Source organism: Lemur catta, chromosome 2, assembly GCF_020740605.2.
Source record: "Lemur catta isolate mLemCat1 chromosome 2, mLemCat1.pri, whole genome shotgun sequence".
NCBI classification, from domain to species: domain Eukaryota; kingdom Metazoa; phylum Chordata; class Mammalia; order Primates; family Lemuridae; genus Lemur; species Lemur catta.
The window spans coordinates 124,790,510-124,812,962 of NC_059129.1; the positions used below are offsets into that span (position 1 = coordinate 124,790,510).

The 22,453-nt window shown below is 39.1% G+C and overlaps 1 protein-coding gene across 3 annotated transcripts in view; it reads right to left on the bottom strand.

Annotated features, from left to right (window-relative positions):
* The window catches only part of NHSL1 (NHS like 1), a 103,028-nt gene that overhangs the window by 40,104 nt on the left and 40,471 nt on the right, over positions 1-22,453 (bottom strand). For 2 of the 3 annotated variants that reach the window (XM_045544454.1, XM_045544453.1), the window contains exons 2-3: positions 18,908-19,060; positions 1,359-1,486 (exon numbers count right to left, since the gene is read on the bottom strand). In XM_045544454.1, the coding sequence (XP_045400410.1) occupies positions 1,359-1,486; positions 18,908-19,060 (281 nt within the window). Of the gene's footprint in view, positions 1-1,358; positions 1,487-18,907; positions 19,061-22,253; positions 22,312-22,453 lie in introns of those variants that run through there. The other variant, XM_045544455.1, reaches the window with a different exon arrangement.

Genomic DNA, 22,453 nt, shown 5'->3' on the forward strand with positions numbered 1-22,453 from the left:
TAACACCTAGAATAGTCCCTGGCACACAGGAGGTGCTCAGTAAGCACTTATTTTGCAAACGAATAACAATTCAGTGCTTAAAGGAGCTCTTTTTTGTAACACATTGAGGAGGGTTAAGGAATGTTTCTGGGTCCCAAATGACAGCCACTGGTGGCTGTGCAGCCTGGGTGCATCAGTGCATGAGCATGATCTAGAGAAGGGCGGTGGTAAGGGTCACAAACACTAATAAAGACTCTCATTCAGGGCCAATATTTGCTTAGCCGTAATTATTCAATAAACTGTTGAATGGATGAGCCCACAGAGTACAATGTCATGGTAAGTAAAGAGTTATGTGAGAATTTGGAAACTATTTTTCCATCTTCCAGAAGATTTTAGGATGCTGTCACGATAATGCCAATTTACCAGGGACTCTATACTCGGATACTCACAACTTGTACAATCATGCTACACACAGAAATCATCTTTGTCTTACTGGGCCCCACTATAAACTTTTCTTCCTTCTTTGAGCATTAGTGTAAGGCTGAGGTCTATCTGGATAAACAAAAGTCTCACTATACAATTCATCTTCTGGTTTTCATTTTCCTTACCCATGCCAACAAGAGAAAATAAAAGTTTTCAAAATTAACGATCAGACCAATTTTGAAACAGCTGCTTTTCCCATGATAGTAAGATATTGTCTGTGTATATTTTCAAGTCTAAAGGGTAAATCTAATATATAAAAATACCTTTAAAGAAATAAGAAACACATTCTGTAATAAAAATGTGGGTGGGGAGGAAAGGAATGTGGAGTTGTTGATCAAAGGATGCAAAGTTAAAGATAGACGGGAGGAATAAGATTTCAGATCGACTACACAGCAGGATAACTATGTCAATAATAATGTATCGTATGTTTCAAAGTAACTGAGAGTAGCCAGGCACGGTGGCTCACCCCTGTAATCCTAGCACTCTGGGAGGCCGAGGCGGGAGGATCGCTCAAGGTCAGGAGTTCAAGACCAGCCTGAGCAAGAGCGAGACCTTATCTCTACTAAAAAATAGAAAGAAATTATCTGGACAACTAAAAATATATAGAAAGAATTAGCCGGACATGGTGGCGCATGCCTATAGTCCCAGCTACTCGGGAGGCTGAGGCAGTAGGATTGGTCGAGCCCAGGAGTTTGAGGTTGCTGTGAGCTAGGCTGACGCCACGGCACTCTAGCCAGGGCAAAAGAGTGAGACTCTGTCTCCAAAAAAAATAAATAAATAAAAAATAAAATAAAATAAAATGTAGACTTTATTCTAATTTCACCAGTTTTTCCATGTATGACCTTTCTGTATTCTGGCATCTATCCAGGATCCCACGTTGAACTTAGAAGCCTTACCTTTTGATCTGTTTCTTCATCCTCATCTTGATAATCATCGCAGAGCGGGCTGGAGTTGGCTGCAAAGGTGGGTCCCTGAGAATAGTACTGAGAACTTCGGTAGCCATCCCGCCGCAACTTATCACATTCTGCAGAGGTACAGGTGGGAAGGGGAGAAGGGGCATTAAAAACCAGAATTTTTACCTTTCTTCACTTAGTATTTTAAGTAATACTTTCCTAGGCATAATAGGATTAAAAATAATATTAATAATGAAAATGATGATAAGAACAACTAAGAATTATTAAAGCACCTACTATATACCTTAATACACTTTAATGGATTATCTTTAGAGTTCACAACAACCCAGTGAGGTAGATACCATCATTAACTGCACTTTACTCACAGGAAATTGAAGCTAAGAGTAAATATATTATTCATTCTATAATGTTATGCAAGTAAGCAGTGGGCTCAGAATATTAACCCAGGGCCTTAATTACTATACTATAATTTCTGACACAAAATAATTGATTATGTTATTCCATATTTAAAAAAAAAATACAGGCCAGGTGTGGTGGCTCATGGCTGTAATACCAGTGCTTTGGGAGGCCAAAGCAGGAGGAATGTTTGAGGCCAGAAGCTTGAGATCAGCCTGGGCAACATAGCAAGACCCTGTCTCTACAAAAAATATCCCTAGTTACCCAGGACGCTGAGGCAGGAGGACTACTTGAGCCCAGAAGTTCGAAGTTACATTGAGCTACGATTGCATCATCGCTGCACTCTAGCCTGGGCAACAGAGCGAGACCCAAGCAATTTTCATGCCATGATTTTTGCCTAGACTCATCAGCTGGAGGTGACACAAGAGATCATGGATTATAATGCTCTCATTTTATTTTTAGTTCTCAACTTAATTTTGATGCCAAATAGCCTATAAACGCTGTGTGGAAATTAATATGAAGCCAGGTGCCAACCCGAGATGTCTGCCAGTCCACAGAAGAATCCCTGGCACAATCAAGTGAAAGGTACCCAGGGGCCATGGTACCCTGGATCGCAGGGGACCAGCGCCACAGGCTGTGTGGAGACTAGGATTCTCTTCAAGGGGAACCACTGCACTGGGGACCCTCATCAGTGGGAAACAGCGCTCTAAGAAAAGTTCTAATGGCTTTTTAAAGCCAGACACACAAAGGGGCATTTGCCTCGCCAAAGGATTTGCCACAGAGTTCCTTTAACTATCCAGCTTTTTGTGTTTGGTTTTGGAAGTTTTTCTCTTTGCACAGCTTTACAAAACCATTCACCTACAGGCACAGAACTAAACTAGGGCATCTTCAGAGTTCTTTTCTAACATTAGGATCTATGATTCTTCCTCAAAGAGGAGATAGCTCACTTCAGTGGAGGGATAAAAATATTAGACTAATTTTAAATAAACCAGGGAATAAAAAAATCCTCATTCTCCTGTGGGAGTGGATACAGAAAGTTTCCAATTCAGAACTGCAAATCAGATAAAAATTAGGATCTAGTAGAATGCCAAGCTAACTAAAAAATGCATAGGTAATCATAAAATAGTTAAATGATACCATTTCAGTTATTTACAGGTTAAAAAACGTGTGGTCTGGGCTGGCAACTACTTGTAATGTTGATTAAAATAGATTTTTTTTTTTTTTTAATTTCTGAAACTTCCAGAACATAACACATTTTAAAATGAGAATTTACTCATACTAATCTAACCCTTTATAATGTGAAATATTTTCACATTTTCTCTAACATTTGACAATTTTTCTAAAATAAATAAATAGTACGCTCAGAATCTCTACTCTCATGCTATAGAGACAATGTTTCAAAAAGTATGATTAGCAGTTTTTAAACAGTGTTTTCTGCAGAGTTCTGGGATTCTGTAAATATTAGATCTGATTTTCTTTGAACAACTAGCTATTTTAAAAAAAATAATGCTCAAGATCCACAGTTTTGCACACCAGATTTTAACACAATGCAGGGAATTAATTCATTAACTTGTGTAGCTAAATTTAACTTTCCTGTGGTAAAGCTATTCTTGCTATCTCTGTAGAACTGACCTCTCCTAAGGTTTAGGGTGAACCTTGCAAAATAAACCAATATAAACTGTTAACACTTGCAGCTACTTATCTATGTAATTCAAGGTTTTGAAATACTTTACAAATAAAACAAAATAAGGTGGAGGCCAAGGCCCTTTCAAACTAAATCCTTTTGTTATTCAAATGGTCTTTTTTGCTTCATTAATTAACCCTATAAGAAGTTTAAGTTATAAAACAACACTATTCGAACATTACTTTAAAAAATCCGTTTTATGTATTAGATACCATTTAAGATTGTATTTGGAAAAGAGATCTTTTCTCCTAGGAAATAAGACAAGTCTGCTAGGTGAGATTGTTTCTAAGGGTGATTATTAGTTTGATATTCTTGGCAATAATATTAAAAATAGCCAACATGACTTGACATCTATGAAATTTTAAAAGACCAAATATCACAAAATCAGTATCCATGTGTTAAAAGCATGAAAGGCTGGTGATTGTTATTACTTTCAGTGTGTGTCACCTTTTTGAGCCCAGTTAAAAAGACAATGCATCTCTTTTCCACCATGAAGTTTATGTCACAGAAATGTTTGAATAGTAATATAACAAATAGTAGTATAGCAAATGAAATATGATACTGGGTCTATGATTAAACCAGGCAGTATAAACCTATGGTAGATGACCAATTTTTTTTCACTTATTAAATTTCTGAAATCTAGTAAACTTATCAAATTCCATTGTCACTTATTCCAACTCTAAAGGAGACCTAGGAAAATTTCCTCTTGTCAAGTTGCAACAGATCTCAGTTTCTAGAACCAGGGCTTTGTTCATTAAAAACTGAGTTTATTGTCTACGGAGTGAGACAGAGTGAGACGTAAGTAAGCGCGAGCCATCGTGAATAAACAAAGACTTTTCAAACACTAAACTCAGAGAGAAACTACAAGGCAGAGCATAATTTAAAGCCAGGTTATGCCAGCAACTACAGGCTAGAAACAAGATACTAAATGTAATAGAAGAGCTATCTTTAACACATACTCTTTTTGCAAAGAAATTCAGAGTAAAACCGTGTTATTGTTCTCACTGTACTGCCTGGATAAAGGTATTACTGTTTGTCCTGTCCTCTGCTTTCCAAATCACCAATTTCCTCCTTCTTCCTTTCATGTCAAACCATTTTCTTTAGCACAAGGACAATGGGCAAACATTTCTCGGTAGATCAAAGTTTTAAATATACAAGAAAAAAAATAATGTCATAGAGCTAGATGGTCATTTGACAATCACATGAATTTAGTACTGCTTTGGCCCCCAAACCTTTAGGCATTAAGCTATTCTTCAGATGTTCAATTTTTTAATACAGTTTTTCCCCCTTATCCTTGGGGGATACATTCCAAGACTCAGAGTGCGTGCCCTGAAACTACAGACAGTACTGAACACTATATACACTATGGTTTTTCCTATGCATCCATACCTATGATAAAGTTTGAGGTGAGACAGCAAAACTAGCACGAGTTTCTTTTTCTGTCATCATTTCATGAATAGAAGATTTGTTCTTACCATAGACATGGGCAACCTTAGCATATATTTTTGGGTTTTTTTCTGTCCTTATTAAGTCGAGAACTTTCACCTTTTCACTTAAAAGAAGCACTTGACTACTTCTCTTTGGCATATCCAAATGGCCAGCGTCACTACTCTTGTCGTTGGGGGCCCTTATTAAGTAAGGGTGACTTGAACATAAGCACTGCAATTCCGTTACCATCAATCTGGTCACCTGTCCGATCACCGAGAAGACTCACGAGTGGGTGGCCCATGAACACACTGAACACAGTGATGATTCACATTCCAGGCAGGATGGACCAGGACAATGCGAGATTTCATCACACTACTGAGAATGGCACACAATTTAAAACTTATGAATTCCGGCTGGGCATGGTGGCTCATGCCTTAACCCCAGCACTTTAGGAGGCTGAGGAGGGAGGATCAATTGAAGCCAGGAGTTTGAGACCAGCCTTGGAAACACAGTAAGACTCCATCGCTACAGAAAAATTTTTTTCTAAATTAGCCAGGCGTGGTGGCATGCACCCGCAGTCCTAGCTACTTGTGAGGCTGAGGCAGGAGGATCACTTGAGCCTAGGAGTTTGAGGCAACAATAACCTGTGATTGTGTCACTGCACTCTAGCCTGGGTGACAGAGCAAGACCCTCTCTCTAAAAAAAAATAAAAAATAAAACATACAAATTGCTTATTTCTGGAATTTTCCATTTAATATTTTTGGACCATAGTTAACCATGGGTAACTGAAACTGTGGAAAGTAAAACCTAGGATAAGGGGGGATTACTTCAAACTACTTTATACATATTATCTGTATGAGGAAAAAGCAAGTCACTTAGTGATGCTAATAAAAACACATGGGCATTTTTACCATTGATTTGTATAATTTGTCATGACTGATATTTTTCATATGTATAATTCTGTGAAAGAAAGCATACTATGCAGTGAAATTTCCTGAGTTTATTATACAGATTCTGAAACATACTGTGAGGGGAAATAGTAACCATCTATTTAAGTCAAGAACTAAGTATGACCTGCTTAAATGAGAGGGGGAGGGGGGGGAGGGGGAGGGGGAGGAGGAGGAGAAGAGACAGAAATTGATTGCAAAGTGGGAATAAAATGAGATTTGCTTTTCCATTCCCCAAGGAAATGACATGGGAAGATGAGTGGATGCTGAAAGAAAAAAAGTGAGAAGTTTGCTGATGTTTTAGATTGTGTGAGAAAGAAGAGAAAGGAATGATGAAAAAAGTACAGTCATTCTTTGGTATTTGAGGGCCATTGGTTCTAGGACCCCCGCGCACACTGAAATCCGAGCATACTGGAGTCCGGCAGTCACCCCTCAGAACCCGCGCACAGGCAACGCTGCCCTCCATATGCTCAGGTGCCGAATCCCACCAATACTGTATTTTCCATCCGCATTCGGTTCGGGACGCGGAACCCGCTGATAGAAAGGGCTACTAATGTCGAAAAAATCCGAGTATAAGTGGGCCCGTTAAGTTCAAACCCACATTGTTCAAGGGTCAACTGTATTTGAAACAAGTACTGCTGCGTGAAAAGCCGGAAGGACCGGTTCAGTAGGTTAGTTTGTCATTTTTCAGGTTGTATGGGCAGCGCTGGTGTGCATGAGCATGAACTCCTAGGACAGTTTTGAAACATTCAAGTTAAAAGCACAATTTTGGTATTTCACAACAGCACAGTATTCTAGACATACCATGTTTTAAAAGCTGAATGTGGTTTATTTTTAACAGTATTAAATCTTTTATAATCTTCTTCCTATAATTCAGGGTCATTAAACACTGGGAGGACTCCAGTTCTAAAGTTAATTGTAAGAATAATGGTCATGACGTGCTGCTTCAGTGAGAATGTCCTACGATGAGCCAGAGTCTAAACAGTCCTTTTTTCAGATCACTGATTTTTAAAGCTAGTACTACTGACACTTTCCTAAACTGAAAGCCCTTTGCCATCATTATTTGATTTATGTTTAAAACAATTCTGATAGAATTGAAGGAAAGCAGATATTATATCTGTCTTGTGGACTATGAAACCCATGTGGCAAGTTTCTGGTAGGTCCAGGTTTCTATACTTCTATCCTGGTTAATAATCCATCGGATTATTAACAACAGGGTAAAAGACCAGTTCTATAGTATAGCTTCATCTAAGTTCAGGAGGACTGAGAATACATAAGACTTCAAACATTTACGTTGAGAAGAAAATCAATTCTAGTCCAAAGCTGTCTCGGGTATCATACAGCTAAAGAATCTAGTTTGAGCTTTCAAGTAAGCACATAGAAAAAACTGACTGCACTTAAATACTACACTTTGTAAACATCAGAGAACTTATTTCCTTAATGAAAATCAAACCAAAATGCATTTTAAAATAGAAGGAATTTACCTACCACTTCATTAATTTATTGGGTTTGGTAATACTGGAAAAGAGAAAGAAATCATGCTGACACCGTAGCTAAGATTCTGCCTTGTGACTCATGTACAATACGTTTTCCAAAAATACATTTGGATTTTCCATAAATTCTTCAAAGCAGTTGAACCTCAATTTATTTAAATTGTCTTCAAGATAAACAAACTAGAACATTATTAATAATTAAGAGACTATACATGTTCAAACATTTAAGTTACTTAGTTATTTGTAGCATATCAAGCGAGTTGAAAAGCTGTGTTAAATCTTAAAGACACTGTGGATTTAGCACAGACCTTTTCCTAGATAATTTCCTAGATAATTTGATAGCAATTTTAAATGATAGGTTTCAAAAAATTATGCCCTTTGGGATGGACACGCTTGAAGCTCTGACTTGGGTGGGGCAAAGGCAACAATATGTAACGTAAACATTTGTACCCTCATAATACGCTGAAATAATTTTTTTTTACAAATTATGCCCTTTGGCTTATTATTAGACTAATTTTTCATCCTTTCCCCCCTTTCCCTCCTTTCATAAGAGTTATTATATAGCTATACAAGAATACTTACAATGGCATAAAAGCATACTATTACATATCAAGTGTTAAACTCAAATTTATCTCTTAATAAATACATCACATCTTGACCAATCATAGCTTCAATGACATGTAGCATTCAAACTAATATAAAACATGGATAAAGAGAAATTACATAGCTCTAACAATTAAGCCCAAGCCATTCTAAAGGTTCTAAGAGTAAATATCTCTTAATGACACATATAAAGACGAAATGTTCCAGAGTACAATTTGCTTAACTGCAGGTGACTCAAGAAAAAGAGGGCCAATCGGAAAACATGCCAACTATCATCCTGGTGTCAAGGAAAAGGGAAGTGTCCTGAAGGGAATGAGTCTTACCTTGCCTTAAGAAGGGAGAAAATGTTATCCAGACTTTTATTCCGGCAGAAAGTTGGAAAAAGGGAAATCACACTGGTGACAATCGTGTTTTCTTCCCAACCTACAGGTTCTATGATTCTCCTGACGGGCTTTAGCCAAGCATTTCTTTCTAAACCTCTGAATACTCTTCAGATAGTGCTAACTTGGAGACAACACAGAATGAATAGGCAGGGGCATCAAATCCGAGTTTCTCGAGTCACCTGCTGCTACCCACCAGAGAGAGGAGCAACAGCAGTTAAGAGCTCAAACTCTGAAATTGAATGGTTGTGTGTTAGAACCCTAGCTTGTCATGAATGGTGGGGTTGAAGGGTTAGTTCCACCTTTTAAAGTGCTTACAATTTAGCTGCCTGATTAAACATGTTCACATGCCAATTTACAGAGTGGTGGTTTTCCAAATTAAGGTGAATGGGAATTCCTTGGAGGGCTTGTTAAAAATCTTGCAGGGTACACGCCCATGTCTGAGTCAGCAGGTCATGGGGCGGGGCCCAAGAACTTGCATTTCTAACAAGTCCCTAAGTCATTGCTGACGCTGCTGGCCTGCAAGCCACACTATGAGAAAACTGTATCAGAGTAAGGCAAATACCCATGGAGAGGCAGAAACAAAATCCAAGAGGGTTGACATGCTACCCGTCTGGGTGGAGGTGAAGGCAGAAGAGAAGTCTTCTCTGCTCAGAGGAGGTGCGGGCAGGGGCTCCTGAAAAGGGCAATAGAATTTTGGTATTTGTAGACTTCCTATCTATTCCTCATGAGAAATGACAAAAGGCCCAAAGAGGAAAGAGAGTTCGTTTGTTTCTTTTATTTTGTCGCAAATGATCCACACTCTTCAATAATAACCTAACGGGAAACCCAGAATGAAGAATTCAGCTGATACGGTACAGACCAATTGGGGGTTGGGGGAGATGCTATATCTGGCATCTACTTTTAGCCCTTAAAGAATACTGTTTTGTTTCAGGAAAAGCTTTAATTTTGCTACTGTAGAAGCACCTTACATGTGACAAGATTTCCTTAAAATGCTTGGAGGCTTCTTGTATTTATTTTAACGACCCACTTCAGCTCCAGTTGCAGGGGAAGCTTCCTGATCAGGCCACCACCATTCTCACCTGCTTAGTGTCCTATTCCCGCACCCGGTCCTTCTTACTGTGAACTTTTAACATGGATCCAAGTTGATCAACTTTAAAATGGTCAGATTATGTCACTCCTTAGCTCAAATCTCTCCAATGACTTCCCATGCCCTAAAAGTGAAAGCCAAAGTCTCCCTAATGGTTTCTAAGCCCTATGTGACCTGGCTTGGTGTGGGTGGCTGGCAGGTGCTCAGTGAGTTCATTAAATGAATGAATGATCTGTATTTGTGCAGCAGTGTACCTGAAAGGGTGCTGTGATTATATGAGAGAGGTGCTGGCCCCATCCCTCACCCAGGTGGATTTTATCCTTAGCCACACTTTCCTCCTTAATTAACCCAAGCCATATGTCCTGCCTATTTATCTGGTAGTCCCTGTCTTCAGGGTTTATTACGCATAATTTCAGAGGCATGGGCTGGGACCAGCATCAACACAGAATTTAATGCCCTCCCATTCAATAGGCTCCTTCTCCCATCCACACTTATATATTTAAGAAATAAGAGGATGGGGGTGTGAGTGGGCCAGGATGAGACAGGGAAAATGATGTTCAGTGCTTGATAGGGGTTATTATCTACCCAAGTCTTAGCAGAATTTCAGGGAAACTGACCAAATCCAGAACAAAAAGCTAACTGCTTCATGAGTAACTCCCAAAAGCTTTCTGGCCAGGCAGAACAGACGCCACAGGAAAGCTGCACTTTCAGAGAAAGCTCCCAGACAAGTTTAGGGGAGGAGCAAGAGGGAAGAGAGATGGTGACGGAATGCCACCTTTGAAATGAATGGATGGGTTTCTTAGCAGGGGGAGAAGAAAAATGAATGACAGGCAGACTGCCTAAAAATTATTTTAGCACAATTCCAAGTAACTTCTTGTTTCAATCTACATAGTGTATTTGGCAAAATAAAAGGACCAGGATGGGGAAGGTGGAGAAACAGAGGGAATACACTACTGATTGTGGTCATCAGCTCAACAGTCAAACTAGAAACCAGTTTGCTGACTAGTATTAACACATGCTGGAAAAAGGGCCCTCCCCCCCATTTAATGTCAATGAGGAGACCAACATCTCATTGACATTGAACACCCTAGGCAATCTCATTCTACATAGAAGGGTTAAAAAAAAAAGGCCATTTTGATTAACATTCTCCCTCTACGGTTAATTTCTATCAGAGGGAAACAAAAACTTCTCCCCAAAACTTAGGAATTAAATATTAAAACTTAAGCCGTTGGAAAAACTGTTAGCCTTGTTTTTCATTGCACACCATGGCAAGAATTCCTATTAAGATGCCATTTGCCATTGCAGAAAGCCAGTTTTTAACATTTCTTCTCTTCACATGCCCAAATTAATTTAAGAAGCCTTGAAGAACTAAATCTGATTTAAATTAAGGTGAAAGCTTTCTGATACCCACGATTAATGCGAGTGTGCTAAGAGTCTGCAAGTTCTAGCTGAGCACCACCAGAGTGCGGCCAAATTGGAGGTGATCTCATTTCACTTTAGAATTAAAACGCCCTATCTCTGGCAGGCAAGGAGCATCACCAAGGTTACTCGATATCAAATCGCCTGCAAAGATTCTAAGCCAACACCAGAGCCTTCAGTTGTACCATCAACGACAGATAACAAACCTTCTCCACAGTGCCTTCAATGTACCATTTTCATGCTGCATTGAGTGAAATACAGAGGCCACTCAAGTTACTTACTTTATCAAGAGTTAAAATAGAATTGCTGAAACAGCAGACTGGCTACAGGACACAAAAACAAAACAAAAAGCCTTTTGTTGAAATAATCCATAGTGCTTTGTGAAGACCTGGATCATTTAAATGACTGTCTTTGCCATTCTATCTTTTGTGTGTTGCTTGCCATTAAAAAAAAAAAAGGGCAACATGTCTCTTTAACTATCTGAAAAAGCAGTGATTGTTCATTTTTCCTTTGCTCTTGCATCTGATTTCCCTCTCCCAGGTTAACCATGCTGAGGAAAGCACTTCTTTCAGGGTTAGCATACTCAGAGCAGTAGCTAGCAGTATAGAAAACTTTGTGAGCCATCAAATCTGACATGAGAAATTAAACAGCCCCTTTTGTATAGAATTTCCATTCTGTTTAATCCCGTATTTTTTGCTCTTTGCTCTTCTCTTTTCTCAGCAGGGAATTTAATCCACTGTTTCACCAGGTTGGGCAACTTTCCCTCAGGACAAAAATTCCAAGTGTCTAATGAAATACCAAAAATATGTCTTTAAAAAGCCTTTTAAAATTATCATGTGTCTTTGAAAAGTCAACCTACTTAAATTCACAAGAACTGAGTGACAGAGCACCAACTAAAATCATCCTTTTCGCCAAAGAACTAACAACATGGTGGGGCCATGTCTCTGTCAGGGCTCCCACACCACCTAAAAAGAACAGCCTCAACATTCCCTGGCCCCGTCTCAAACACGCTGTCCCCCTTCGCTCTCTGGGAGACAGAAGCTGCAACCTCCGACCCTGCACCTTGCCTGAGTTCTCTGCCTCCTGCCTCCTCGGGGAACATGCTCCCATTCTCTTTTCTTATCTGCAATCTTTTCCCCTCCAATTGGTTCCTTTTGTCTACAACCAAGTTTTAGAAGGCTCTAGTTTTTAAAACAATAATATTAGCTCTACCCAGTCACCATCTCAAGATACTGTCTCTTCTCTGTCTGCTTTTGTTGGCATCCTTCATTCACCTTTATTTCTTTTCTTTTCTTTTTTTTGAGACAGAGTCTCACTCTGTCGCCCGGGCTAGAGTGCAGTGGCATCATCATAGTTCACTGCAACCTCAAAGTCCTGGGCTCAAGCCATCCTCCTGCCTCAGCCTCCCGAGTAGCTGGGACTACAGGCATGTACCACCATGCCCAGCTAATTTTTTTTATTTTTTGTAGAGTCGGGGTCTCACTGTTGCTCAGAATGATCTTGAACTCCTGGCCTCAAGTGATCCTCGCGCCTTGGTCTCCCAGAGTGCTAGGATTACAGGCGTGAGCCACCACGCTTTCCCTATTCATCTTTATTTCTTAAAAAAAATACTTTCATTCTTTTTATGCTTATAAAAATAATCCTTATTTTTATCCTTATCATGAAATCTGGCTTCTTAATTTAAAGGCTTCCTTGAAACTGCTCTAAGGTCACCAATGGCCAATTCAATGGCCCCTGCTTCTGATGACTTGCTCCCTGTCCCCGAGCACCCTGACCAGTGCCTCATTCTGATTGACTTTCTTCTTTCCCAGGTACTTTTTATCAACTCTCCTTCCCAGCCCCCTAAAATAAAGCCTTCCTCGCCCCTTGCTTTCTTCATCCCCAATCTCGTCACCCCCATATTATCTCCAATTCTGGCTTTGATTCTGATCTCTCTCCTGAGTTCTAGACCTTTCCAAACATTTTACAGGACGGACCTCCACAAATGCAACAGAATTTACAGTGCCACACACTGGACTGTGTGCTGGGGACACACAAGTGAAAAGACAAGGTCCTGCTCCCAAGGGTCTTGCTGTCAGGAGGGGACATAAATGTGCAAACACAATTACGCAGTGTATCATAAGCAGTTTAATGGAGGAGTGCAAGGTTCCGTGGGGACGTGTGGAAAAGTTAAGGGCTGCCTGGTGTTGCCCAGGGGAGGCTAGGAAAGCTTTGTGGGGGCTCCGGCCCCACAGGATGACTCTCAAAGGAGAAATACGAGCTAGCCAGGTGTGAGAGGTGGTTCAGAGGGGAAAAGGTACGGCTTGGGACATGTGGTGGAGAGAAAAGAAGGCAAGGCAAGCTAGCATTCCAGATGAAGGACTTTATCCTTCCATGTGAAGGCAGAAGGCAGAGAACGCGACTGGAGGGTAGGAATGCCTGGAGAGAAAGGGTGATTTTGCAGATAAGGAGAGAAAAACGGGTCAGTTCATGAAGGCTCTTGCACGATAAAGAGCTTAGGTGTCACCCTGTCTGCGATGGGGAGCTGGTGAAGGATTTCTAACCAGGGAGAGGCATGACATTAAAACAATTATGATTTAAGGATAACATGAGTTAAAAGAGTTTATGTTTAAAAGACAACGCCCAGGGGCAGGGCAGGGTGAGGTTCCATGATACCACCACCATCAACCTTGGACATGAGTTAGTCACACATACACCTTATCTCTGTGGCTAGCTCTAAGCTTCGAGGAAAACACCAGCGTCATCAGCTTTGACTGCAATATCCAGCCCAGTGCCTCACTTGCGGTATGCGCTGAGAAAATTTTTATGTCAATACAAACTTGATTTTACACAACCCTGCTTGTTAGGACTTATTGCTCAGCAGCCAGTTATATCCTTGTGTCAATAAATTTCATACATATCAGCCTTTAAACAGTTAGGTACTGAGAGGCCAATAAGAATTTTAGAGCTTAGATGGGAACACAGAGATCATAAATTGTCTAGTCTCCATCCTGAAAGCATGATTCAGGAAGTCTCTGGAGTTTGGGTCATGTTCAATTTTTTGACCTATGTACTTGTTTGTGTTATATGTCATTTTTTTTAAGTGACAGAAAAAGAAAAAAAGATGAAGAATTCAATGTGGTTAGCACAAGGTGGACAAATGCATCATTTCAGGGAAGAGAGCTCTCAATCCATGTCCACAAGGCCCTACCTATAAAGTCATCTCCCAGACAGTCCTGTGAAAAGTGCCACAGGACTCCCAAGAGGATAATCTATAACCAAAGACAGAGGGCATCTGTGATATCCTAGGGACACATGTCTCCCAGGCAGATAAGACAGCCAAGGTTCCTCACCACGTCCAGGGAGAAACCCACAACGTCTCCCAAGACAAACCTATTTGTCTAGGCCACAAGGGAACCAGAAGGCTTCATGACAATGAAAGGTACATGAGTCACCCTCATACAAAGTTGGGTGTCAGGAACTGTCAGAGAAACCTGGCTGGAAATACTTGGAAACCTAGTCCATAATTTTAGGAAAGCTATCCCATTCTTTAATGCTAACAGGTTGGTGTGGTGCACGCGCGCACACACACACACACACACACACTTCTTTTTAGTCACTTGGTAAACGTTGTCATTTCTTCACACTGCAAATCCTCAACTCCTCTCTTTCCAGATATAATAAATGCCACCCTCTGGCTGTGAACGAACACAGGCCAGATTCAGCATTCCTCCCTGCACCCAACTCCTAATTCTAGAGCCCAGAGCAAGCCGACCTGCTAAAATGTATTTCTTGAAAAAAGAGCTGTGACTAGAGAACATTTCTGACACCAACAACAGATGCTCTGTGAACTAATCCATGCAGGAGTATACACAGAGACAGTAACTAAACTGCCTGTTAAACACACTGTGAGAAATTATGCTGTTCTCTCTCTCAAGTTGGGCTTTTTGGAGATGAAGTCTTACAAATGATGTGTCTTTATTTCAGTCTTTAACATGCTCATAATTGTCAAATGGGGTCTACAGGTTATAAAGAAACAAAACCTGAGCCTCTCTTTGCACCTACCCTACCCTTTGATTCTCCCCCTTCCACTTAACTGTGGGCCTTTCAGCAAAGCCAAAAACTATGCAGATAAAAATTCAGTTAGATATGAGTTACTTATATCACAGTTATCTCCAATGAAGTTCATGAAGGGTTCAAACAATTATGGACATAAAAAGAATAAAATTCTCCTGCAAATTCAGTAAGAAGCTGAGTGAATTCTTCACAGATAGTGAGATCCATCTTACACAATTCACTATTCATTGCTACTCAGATGTCTTATTGAACTAAATATCAAAATACTATTTTTAAATCTAGGCACAGGTTGAGAATCTCTTATCCAAAATGCTTGGGACCAGAAGTGTTTGCGATTTTTTCAGATTTTGGAATATTTACATTATACTTACTGGTTGAGCATCCCTAATCCAAAAATCTGAAATTTCCTTTGTGCATCATGTTGGTGCTCAAAATGTTTCACATTATAGAGCATTTTGGATTTTGGGTTCTCAGATTAGGGTTGTTCAATTTGTACATGTTTGTATCTTCACTAGCAGTAAATCACTACTATTAATGTTACCTTACACAACAAATTAACAAAACCAAGACATTTGACTGCCAAATTTTATCAAATTCTTCAGAGACTACAACAGTAAATATTAATACAAAAGATTTCTACTGTGTTTGGACCAGAGTAGAGTGAAATTGCACATGGTAGACAGCTTGCTCCATGTGTCATTTTGCACATCTTACAAGACCATCTCCTGTTCCATGTAGTGGCAGGTGAATGGGACAGTGGAATGGGGGCACACACATCTCCCAATAATCTTCTTTTCCCACTGACTAAGCCTCTCTCCTTGTGTGTCCCTTGCACCTCATGCACACCTGCCATACACTACTGCCTGTTTACTTCTGTCTTGATGCAGGACAGCAAGCTTGACTCTTTAAAGTTGGGCACCCATGAACTTTTATCAGTTCATTTTAAAACTCCTGGCAGAGTACAGAATTGATGCTCAAACATTGGTTAAATTGTATCTATTATCTGCCTTTCTTTACTAACTCAAACTTAGCTTTTTCTTAAAACATTTTCCAGTAAACCCATGCCTTCCTCAGTCACTCTGCTGACTGCTAAGCATTTCTACATTACTTTAAAAAGTATATACTTACAACATTTAGTTATTAATTAGTACTCACTGTATCATTTCCCTCCACATTTTATGGTTCTCAAGAGTAGAGCCTAGCTCCCCATAAAAACTGATAGAATAATTCACACAATGAGCATTTAATGACAATGAAAAAGTAACAATCTGTTTAAGTTTAAAGAATGGTATTTCTTCCTTAAAATTATGGACAAGGTCATAGTACATAAAAGAAGGTACAAAATAGATTACTTACTGTGAATAATTAGCTACCTTTCATATTTCTAAGTAGAGAATATTGGGATCTAATTAACTTAGATAAACTATATCACATCAAACCTTAATAGTGCCACATAGTTAGGACTGGTTTGTTTTTTTTTTTAATCTTCACTGATAATGAGGCAAGAAATCCTCTGTAGTCATGTTGTGTTTATCTCAGGTTGCTAAGATGATATAGGGGAAGTGGTATGTGAAGTTCTGTTCGTGTGATTAAAAGAACTCAGACGCTTTTACTCATTTCATCTTTCCCAACCACTGTTCATAAATTCATTACTTATCTAAAAATCTCCTAAGGAGTTTTAAAATCCAGACTTCAAAAGTTGAGCTCCAAGAATTTTCCAAAGTTATTAATTTTATTAATAATAAATCCCTTTGATGAACCATCTTAGGGCATTAAAGCAATTACAAAAGCATTTATCTTATCCAAATAAAATTCAAGTTTGGGCAAAACCAATGGGGATGATATTTCACAGGGATGTACTACGTAGTCAAAAAGAAAATAAAAGCAGAAGAGTCTCTATATATGTTCAATTTTTTAGGGGAAGAAAAGTCCTGATTTGTAACCTGAAAATACATGAAATAGGTAGTGAAGCACAATTTCCTGGAGAGTGATCAAAAAGCACTTGAGCCTGAATATTCAAACTCACAAACACCTTCACAAAAGCATTTTCTACAAGCCAGACCATGCAGTGCTCTGTTGCTCAGGAGCTGGGCAGAGAAATGCTAACAAGGCACTGCCTCGGGGATTTGTCCTGGGAACAGTGCCATTTAACATTCTTACTATTTGGTGGAGGAAGGTGAGCTAAAGGTAGAGAAGATCCTTGTTGAAATTTACTAAAGGTAAATCACCAGTAACTAAAGGGATCTAGAAGATATTTTGGTTGGGTTTAGGTATACTGGGGGACTCATATGAAGGCAACAAAGCTCAAAGCACAACTCTAAGGCCACACAAATGAGCCCAAATTATGTCATCCTTCTCATTTAAGATTATAATCACTAAGCATGTAGGTTACTTAGGCTAAATGAAAATGGGAACCCAGGAATACCCTCATTTATGGACAGTCCAATGCACAGACTATAAGATACAAGAAGATAATGTAAGATACAGGAGATATTTTAATAATATAACCATAACCATAACCACCACAAAAGATTAAAGAAAGAAAAATAGGGCCATGATCTGAAATGTTTGAATAGTTTTGTTCAGAATACCAAATCTATGGTAAATCTATTGATACCTATTCCTTCTCTCCAAACAGAAATTACCTGTTCTTGTAAATTCCCATATAGCAATTTTTAGCATATCCCCTATTTTTCATATTGTGATTTGCACTTTAGATATAAGTATAAATTCCTTGAGAGGTAAGACCTGTTTTGTATTCTGCACTTCTGCCAGAATAACAGATTTCCAACAAATAGTTCTTAAAGGCAATATAGTGCAGCAATTAAGAATATGAGTTCCACAGCCTCAGACTGTCCAAGTTTAAATCCTGGTCCTATTGCTAACTACCATGGAGATCTTGGGCAAGTTTCTAATCTTTGTTCCTCTGTTTGGTTACCTGGACATAGAAATAGTAAACAGTAGGATTATTGTATTAAGTGAGGTAATACATTTAGTGGGTTCAAAACAGTACCTGACATTAAGTGTTTAATAAATGTTAGCTAGTAATCATAGGGATCATAGTAGTAGTAGTACATTATAGAATCAATCACTTAATAAATGACTGATGTGCAAGTAAAAATTACCATAAAAACTAGAGGTGTCCTCATGCTAGGTTTTCCTTGAGTCAGTGACAGAATTTCTCCCAGATTTAAGTCTTCCACAATTAGATAAAATATAGGATGCCCAGTCAAATTAAATTTCAGATCAATAACAAATACTTCTTTTGTATACTTATGTCCAAAATATTACATGGTTGGAGAAATCTGATAGGAGCGGCATCTGTTAGAATAAGAACTTCATTTTGTTGTTCTAAGAATTAGTCTCAGAATTTCACAAGTCATTCCTTGCTCTTTGAAGAAATCCCTCCCTTATCACCTTTGGGAAGTCCTTTTTGGCACACAATAAGTTGAAGTAAAAACGAGAATTTTAAACTAGGTATAGGAATATACTCTTTCTATATTTTCTACCGACCATAGTGTACCTTGCCCAACTGCAGACAGAACCTATGCTCAGAGGAGGCTAGGTGGGTAGCACCCAAGTTCCCACAAGTCAAACCATTTAGCAATTCTTCAAGGTCTCTACATAAGTCCTCCTTCCACCCAGCTTGAACTAAATAGAACAAACAAATTTGTTCAGAAAAACAAATTTGCTTTGAATATTTACAAGGGTTTTTAAAAGATAGTGGCAAAATATCCCATATGTTGCAGGGGTTTATTTGGATCAAATTAGTACTGGTGGTTTAAACATGCTAAAGTGTTTCTAAGCAGGAGTGAACTCTTTGAAAATAGATTTGCATATCTGTAAACCGGCAGGTTTCTGCAAAGACCAGAACATTAAGGCATATATATGAGGTTGTATTTATGATATCTTATAAAGGCATGGCATACTATACATTCAATATAAATGCATCTTTTACAGATAGAGATCAGATTTATACTCTCAATTCTAACAGTCAGTAATCCCAGAAAACAAGTTCACAGGATGCTATCTTACCCCTCAATACTGATTTGAGGTTGAGCTTGGCTTGGCGGTGCAGGTCCTCAACGCAGGGGGGCCTTGTGGTGGGAAGGAACACATTCTCCTGCTGGTGCCATGGGGCAGTGTAGTGGACTGTCCAGCGGCTCTCCTCATCGAGGTTGGAAACCGCTAGAGAAAGAAAGAATAAATGCAAGTGTTAAATTAAGCTTCAGTGGCTCCAAATATTTACATCAAGATGGCGTTTTGGTGCCTAACACTTCAATGGGTAAGGGCCAGTCAGGGGAAAATGGAGCAAATTCTACATGAGATTTAGCACTTTTTGCTCTCCCTTTGCTGTGACAATGGGTCCTGCCTGCTGTCATCTGTGGCATATGAGTCTCGCCCTATAAACCTCTATGTCACTCTTTTCTCCTCAATAAACCTCATTTTCATGCTAGCCTTAAAAAAAAAAAAAATGAGCTTTAATCTTACACTCCAGGGGTTTTGCCCACAATGTTTTAAAAGTCTGTGAAGGAAAAGCTGAAACTGTCCATCTTCCATACCATGTTTTCATAGCATTATTTGCTCAGTTAATTTCTTTCCAGAATTTTAGGTCCTCCCTCTACTCTAATGTCAGAAAGGGACTGACAAAATTGATAGAGACGTCCAATTCCTACTGAATCCCACCACAGCAATATCGGTTATTCAGTTACGTAATAATGCCATTGCATCAGTAAATGTTAGATCGTCCCAACAGAAACAAATTTCCTATCAGGAGGTTGACGCCAAATTTTTCCCCTCTAATGTATTATTTAAAAAGCATCACTGGTATAAACTCAATTACATTTTTTAAAAAATTAAGCATAAACATTCTATTGAATACATTTAAACGGCATATCTAATAGATGCGGAGATCTATTTGAGCCATAAAATTTTCTCTGCAGTTTTGCTTTCAAGGAATACTTTTATATTAAAATATTTTTTTTAAAAAATTACAGTGTGATTGACTTTTCCCAACACAATCCAATTCAACTGAATTCTCCCAACACAAAAGATACCAAAACATTAGAGGAGAAAATGATAGGCAATCCTGACACTAAGATAAATCTCTATAATAATTTTCCTTTAATCCCCCTAAGGCCTAGGACCTCTTTATTTCATTGTTCTGACCACACAACCTAAGTTGGGCCATCAGTAGAGCCCAAAATGAAGCCGACAGCACCAAAACAAATTCATCAGCAATTTTTTAATACTTTCTATATATCTGCCATGTAACCCAGGCATGGGAGAGACTAGAGAAGTATAGGAGAAAGTCGCTGTGCTGAGGCATTTACTTCAAGGGACAAGTCTAACTCCTGTAAAACCAGCAGACACTCGAATTGTAAGGGGCAAATCTGCCCTGAGTCTGACCTATGCTATAGAGTCCACACTGGGCATACCCATTTCTACAACATAACATTTACCAGGAAACTAGGACACAAGCCAGATTCTCAAAGTAAAGTGGAAAAGCGTGCATGAACTATTGAATCTATTTGAACATATTTTAAATTAACTAAACATACTCCACAGCACAGTTATTAGGGCTGTTATAAAGATGAAATGAACTAACATGCATAAAACTCTCAGCTCAAGAAATAATTCATGGAAAGCATGGTGGTGGCAGGAAGAGTGAAAATTACTGTAAAGGAGCCCAAACTTCAGAACTGTCACTGAGGAGGAACTGTGCCTTTCCCAGCCCCCGGAAATCTGGGCCCCAGGCTAGCTCTCACCCCATATACAAGTGGTCCCAACCTTTTTGGCACCAGGGGCCATCTTCATGAAAGACAATTTTTCCATGGACCGGGGAGGAGGAGAATGGTTTTAGGATGATTCAAGTGCATTACATTTATTGTGCACTTTATTTCTATTATTATTACATTGTAATATATAATGAAATCAGTATACAACTCACTATAGGCTGGGGACTCCTGCCACATACCATCTTTTCTACAGTTACTAAATTTTACAATGCTATGAATCTGAAAAGAATAATTCATTTTTTAAAGGATCTTACCTGTTCCATAAATTGCTAACTAAGAAAATAAACATTGAGAACTAGATATCAAGTTAAAACCAGAAATGTCCTGTGTGCTTTCTGCACATGATGTTTGACAAAAGAAGCATGTTAGGCACCCGGCATTTCACACAACCTCTTGTTGAACAAATGCTTTGCATGGCGCATATAACTATCAGTCTTAACACATAAAATTCACAAAGCCCTGACTTAACTCTCATTTGTGTTCCAGAGACTCTAGCACAGGGGCCACACTTGCCGTATGTCCCCTAAAATGTATCCTGAGTTCATTACCGTGTTTTATGCTGGCGTCCATTTATTTTAAAGATTGAGTTACCATATTTCACAGTTAAAAAATATTGAAAATTGAAATTTTTCCTATTTGCCAATTAACAATCAAATCTAAGTAATGGCATCCGTGACTGTAATAATCACACTATTAGCCCCATTGCACAGCTACCAACTGGCTTCTGTGAAAGAGCAGTGGTGTACCTCACTGTCGCCAGGGCAGACTTTAATCTGTCCGTCCAAAAACAGCCTTCAAGCAAGGGAGCTGCAGAAAATGAGTCGAGAGTGCTGTTCTTTGTTGCTTTCTCCAAAGCTTCTCTTACCAATGTCCCTACTCAAAATGCACATGTATCCAGTTTAAGTCATTGGTCAAAAAATTAAACTAAACTAAAATAAACCACCAACTACATAAAAGCAAAATCATATAGTTATAAAAATTGTATTTTCAGAGAATGAAGAAACACCTGCATTAAAGAAATTTAAACCAACACTAAGTACACAATGAAGCCACACCACAAAAGCTTTGTACTTTACAACAATCACTGATCAGTCTAGACAGTTTGTCCGCGAGCTCTTAAATGCATAACAGAGAGTGCCAGGGAGTTTTAGGGGATTATCTCCACCAAAAATATGTGATACATTACACAGAGGCTCCCTTGCCTCAGCTGCACATTTGGCCAAAGAATCAAAAAACCACACATTGTGTACCAAGGGAAACATAAGTTAAATATGAGAGTTTTCCTCCTTCTTCAAAGAACTTCTTTTGAGAAGCACAAAAGAAGTGAATTCACTTAAAACCCCAACCATAAATAAATCAGACATACTAAGATCCCATAATACTGTCCTGGAGTTACAAAAGTCTGAGGTATTTAAACAGCCTGGTATAGAACGGAGTTTAACTCATGCCAATTATGCTGTTTCATACTCTAATTTCAACACACGAAAGGATGAAGTAGGACATAAAACACACACACACACACCCCTCACATGGACACATACACACAGACACAACAGGTAGTGTGGAGAAAAGGAGCTACTTACTTTTCTTCTTAAAAAGTTTAATGAAAGACTTAATCTTTGTGTTAATGAAGACCACCATTTCCAAGACGCCTAAATAGGGCTTAGAAATTTAAATCACATTAAAAGCTCAGTCCAGCAGGCAGGTGGCAAGCTGCGTCCTTCTGCTCCAGATTGTAACTTTTCTTCCCCGGGTCTCATATCCTCAGACATCTGCCCAGGCT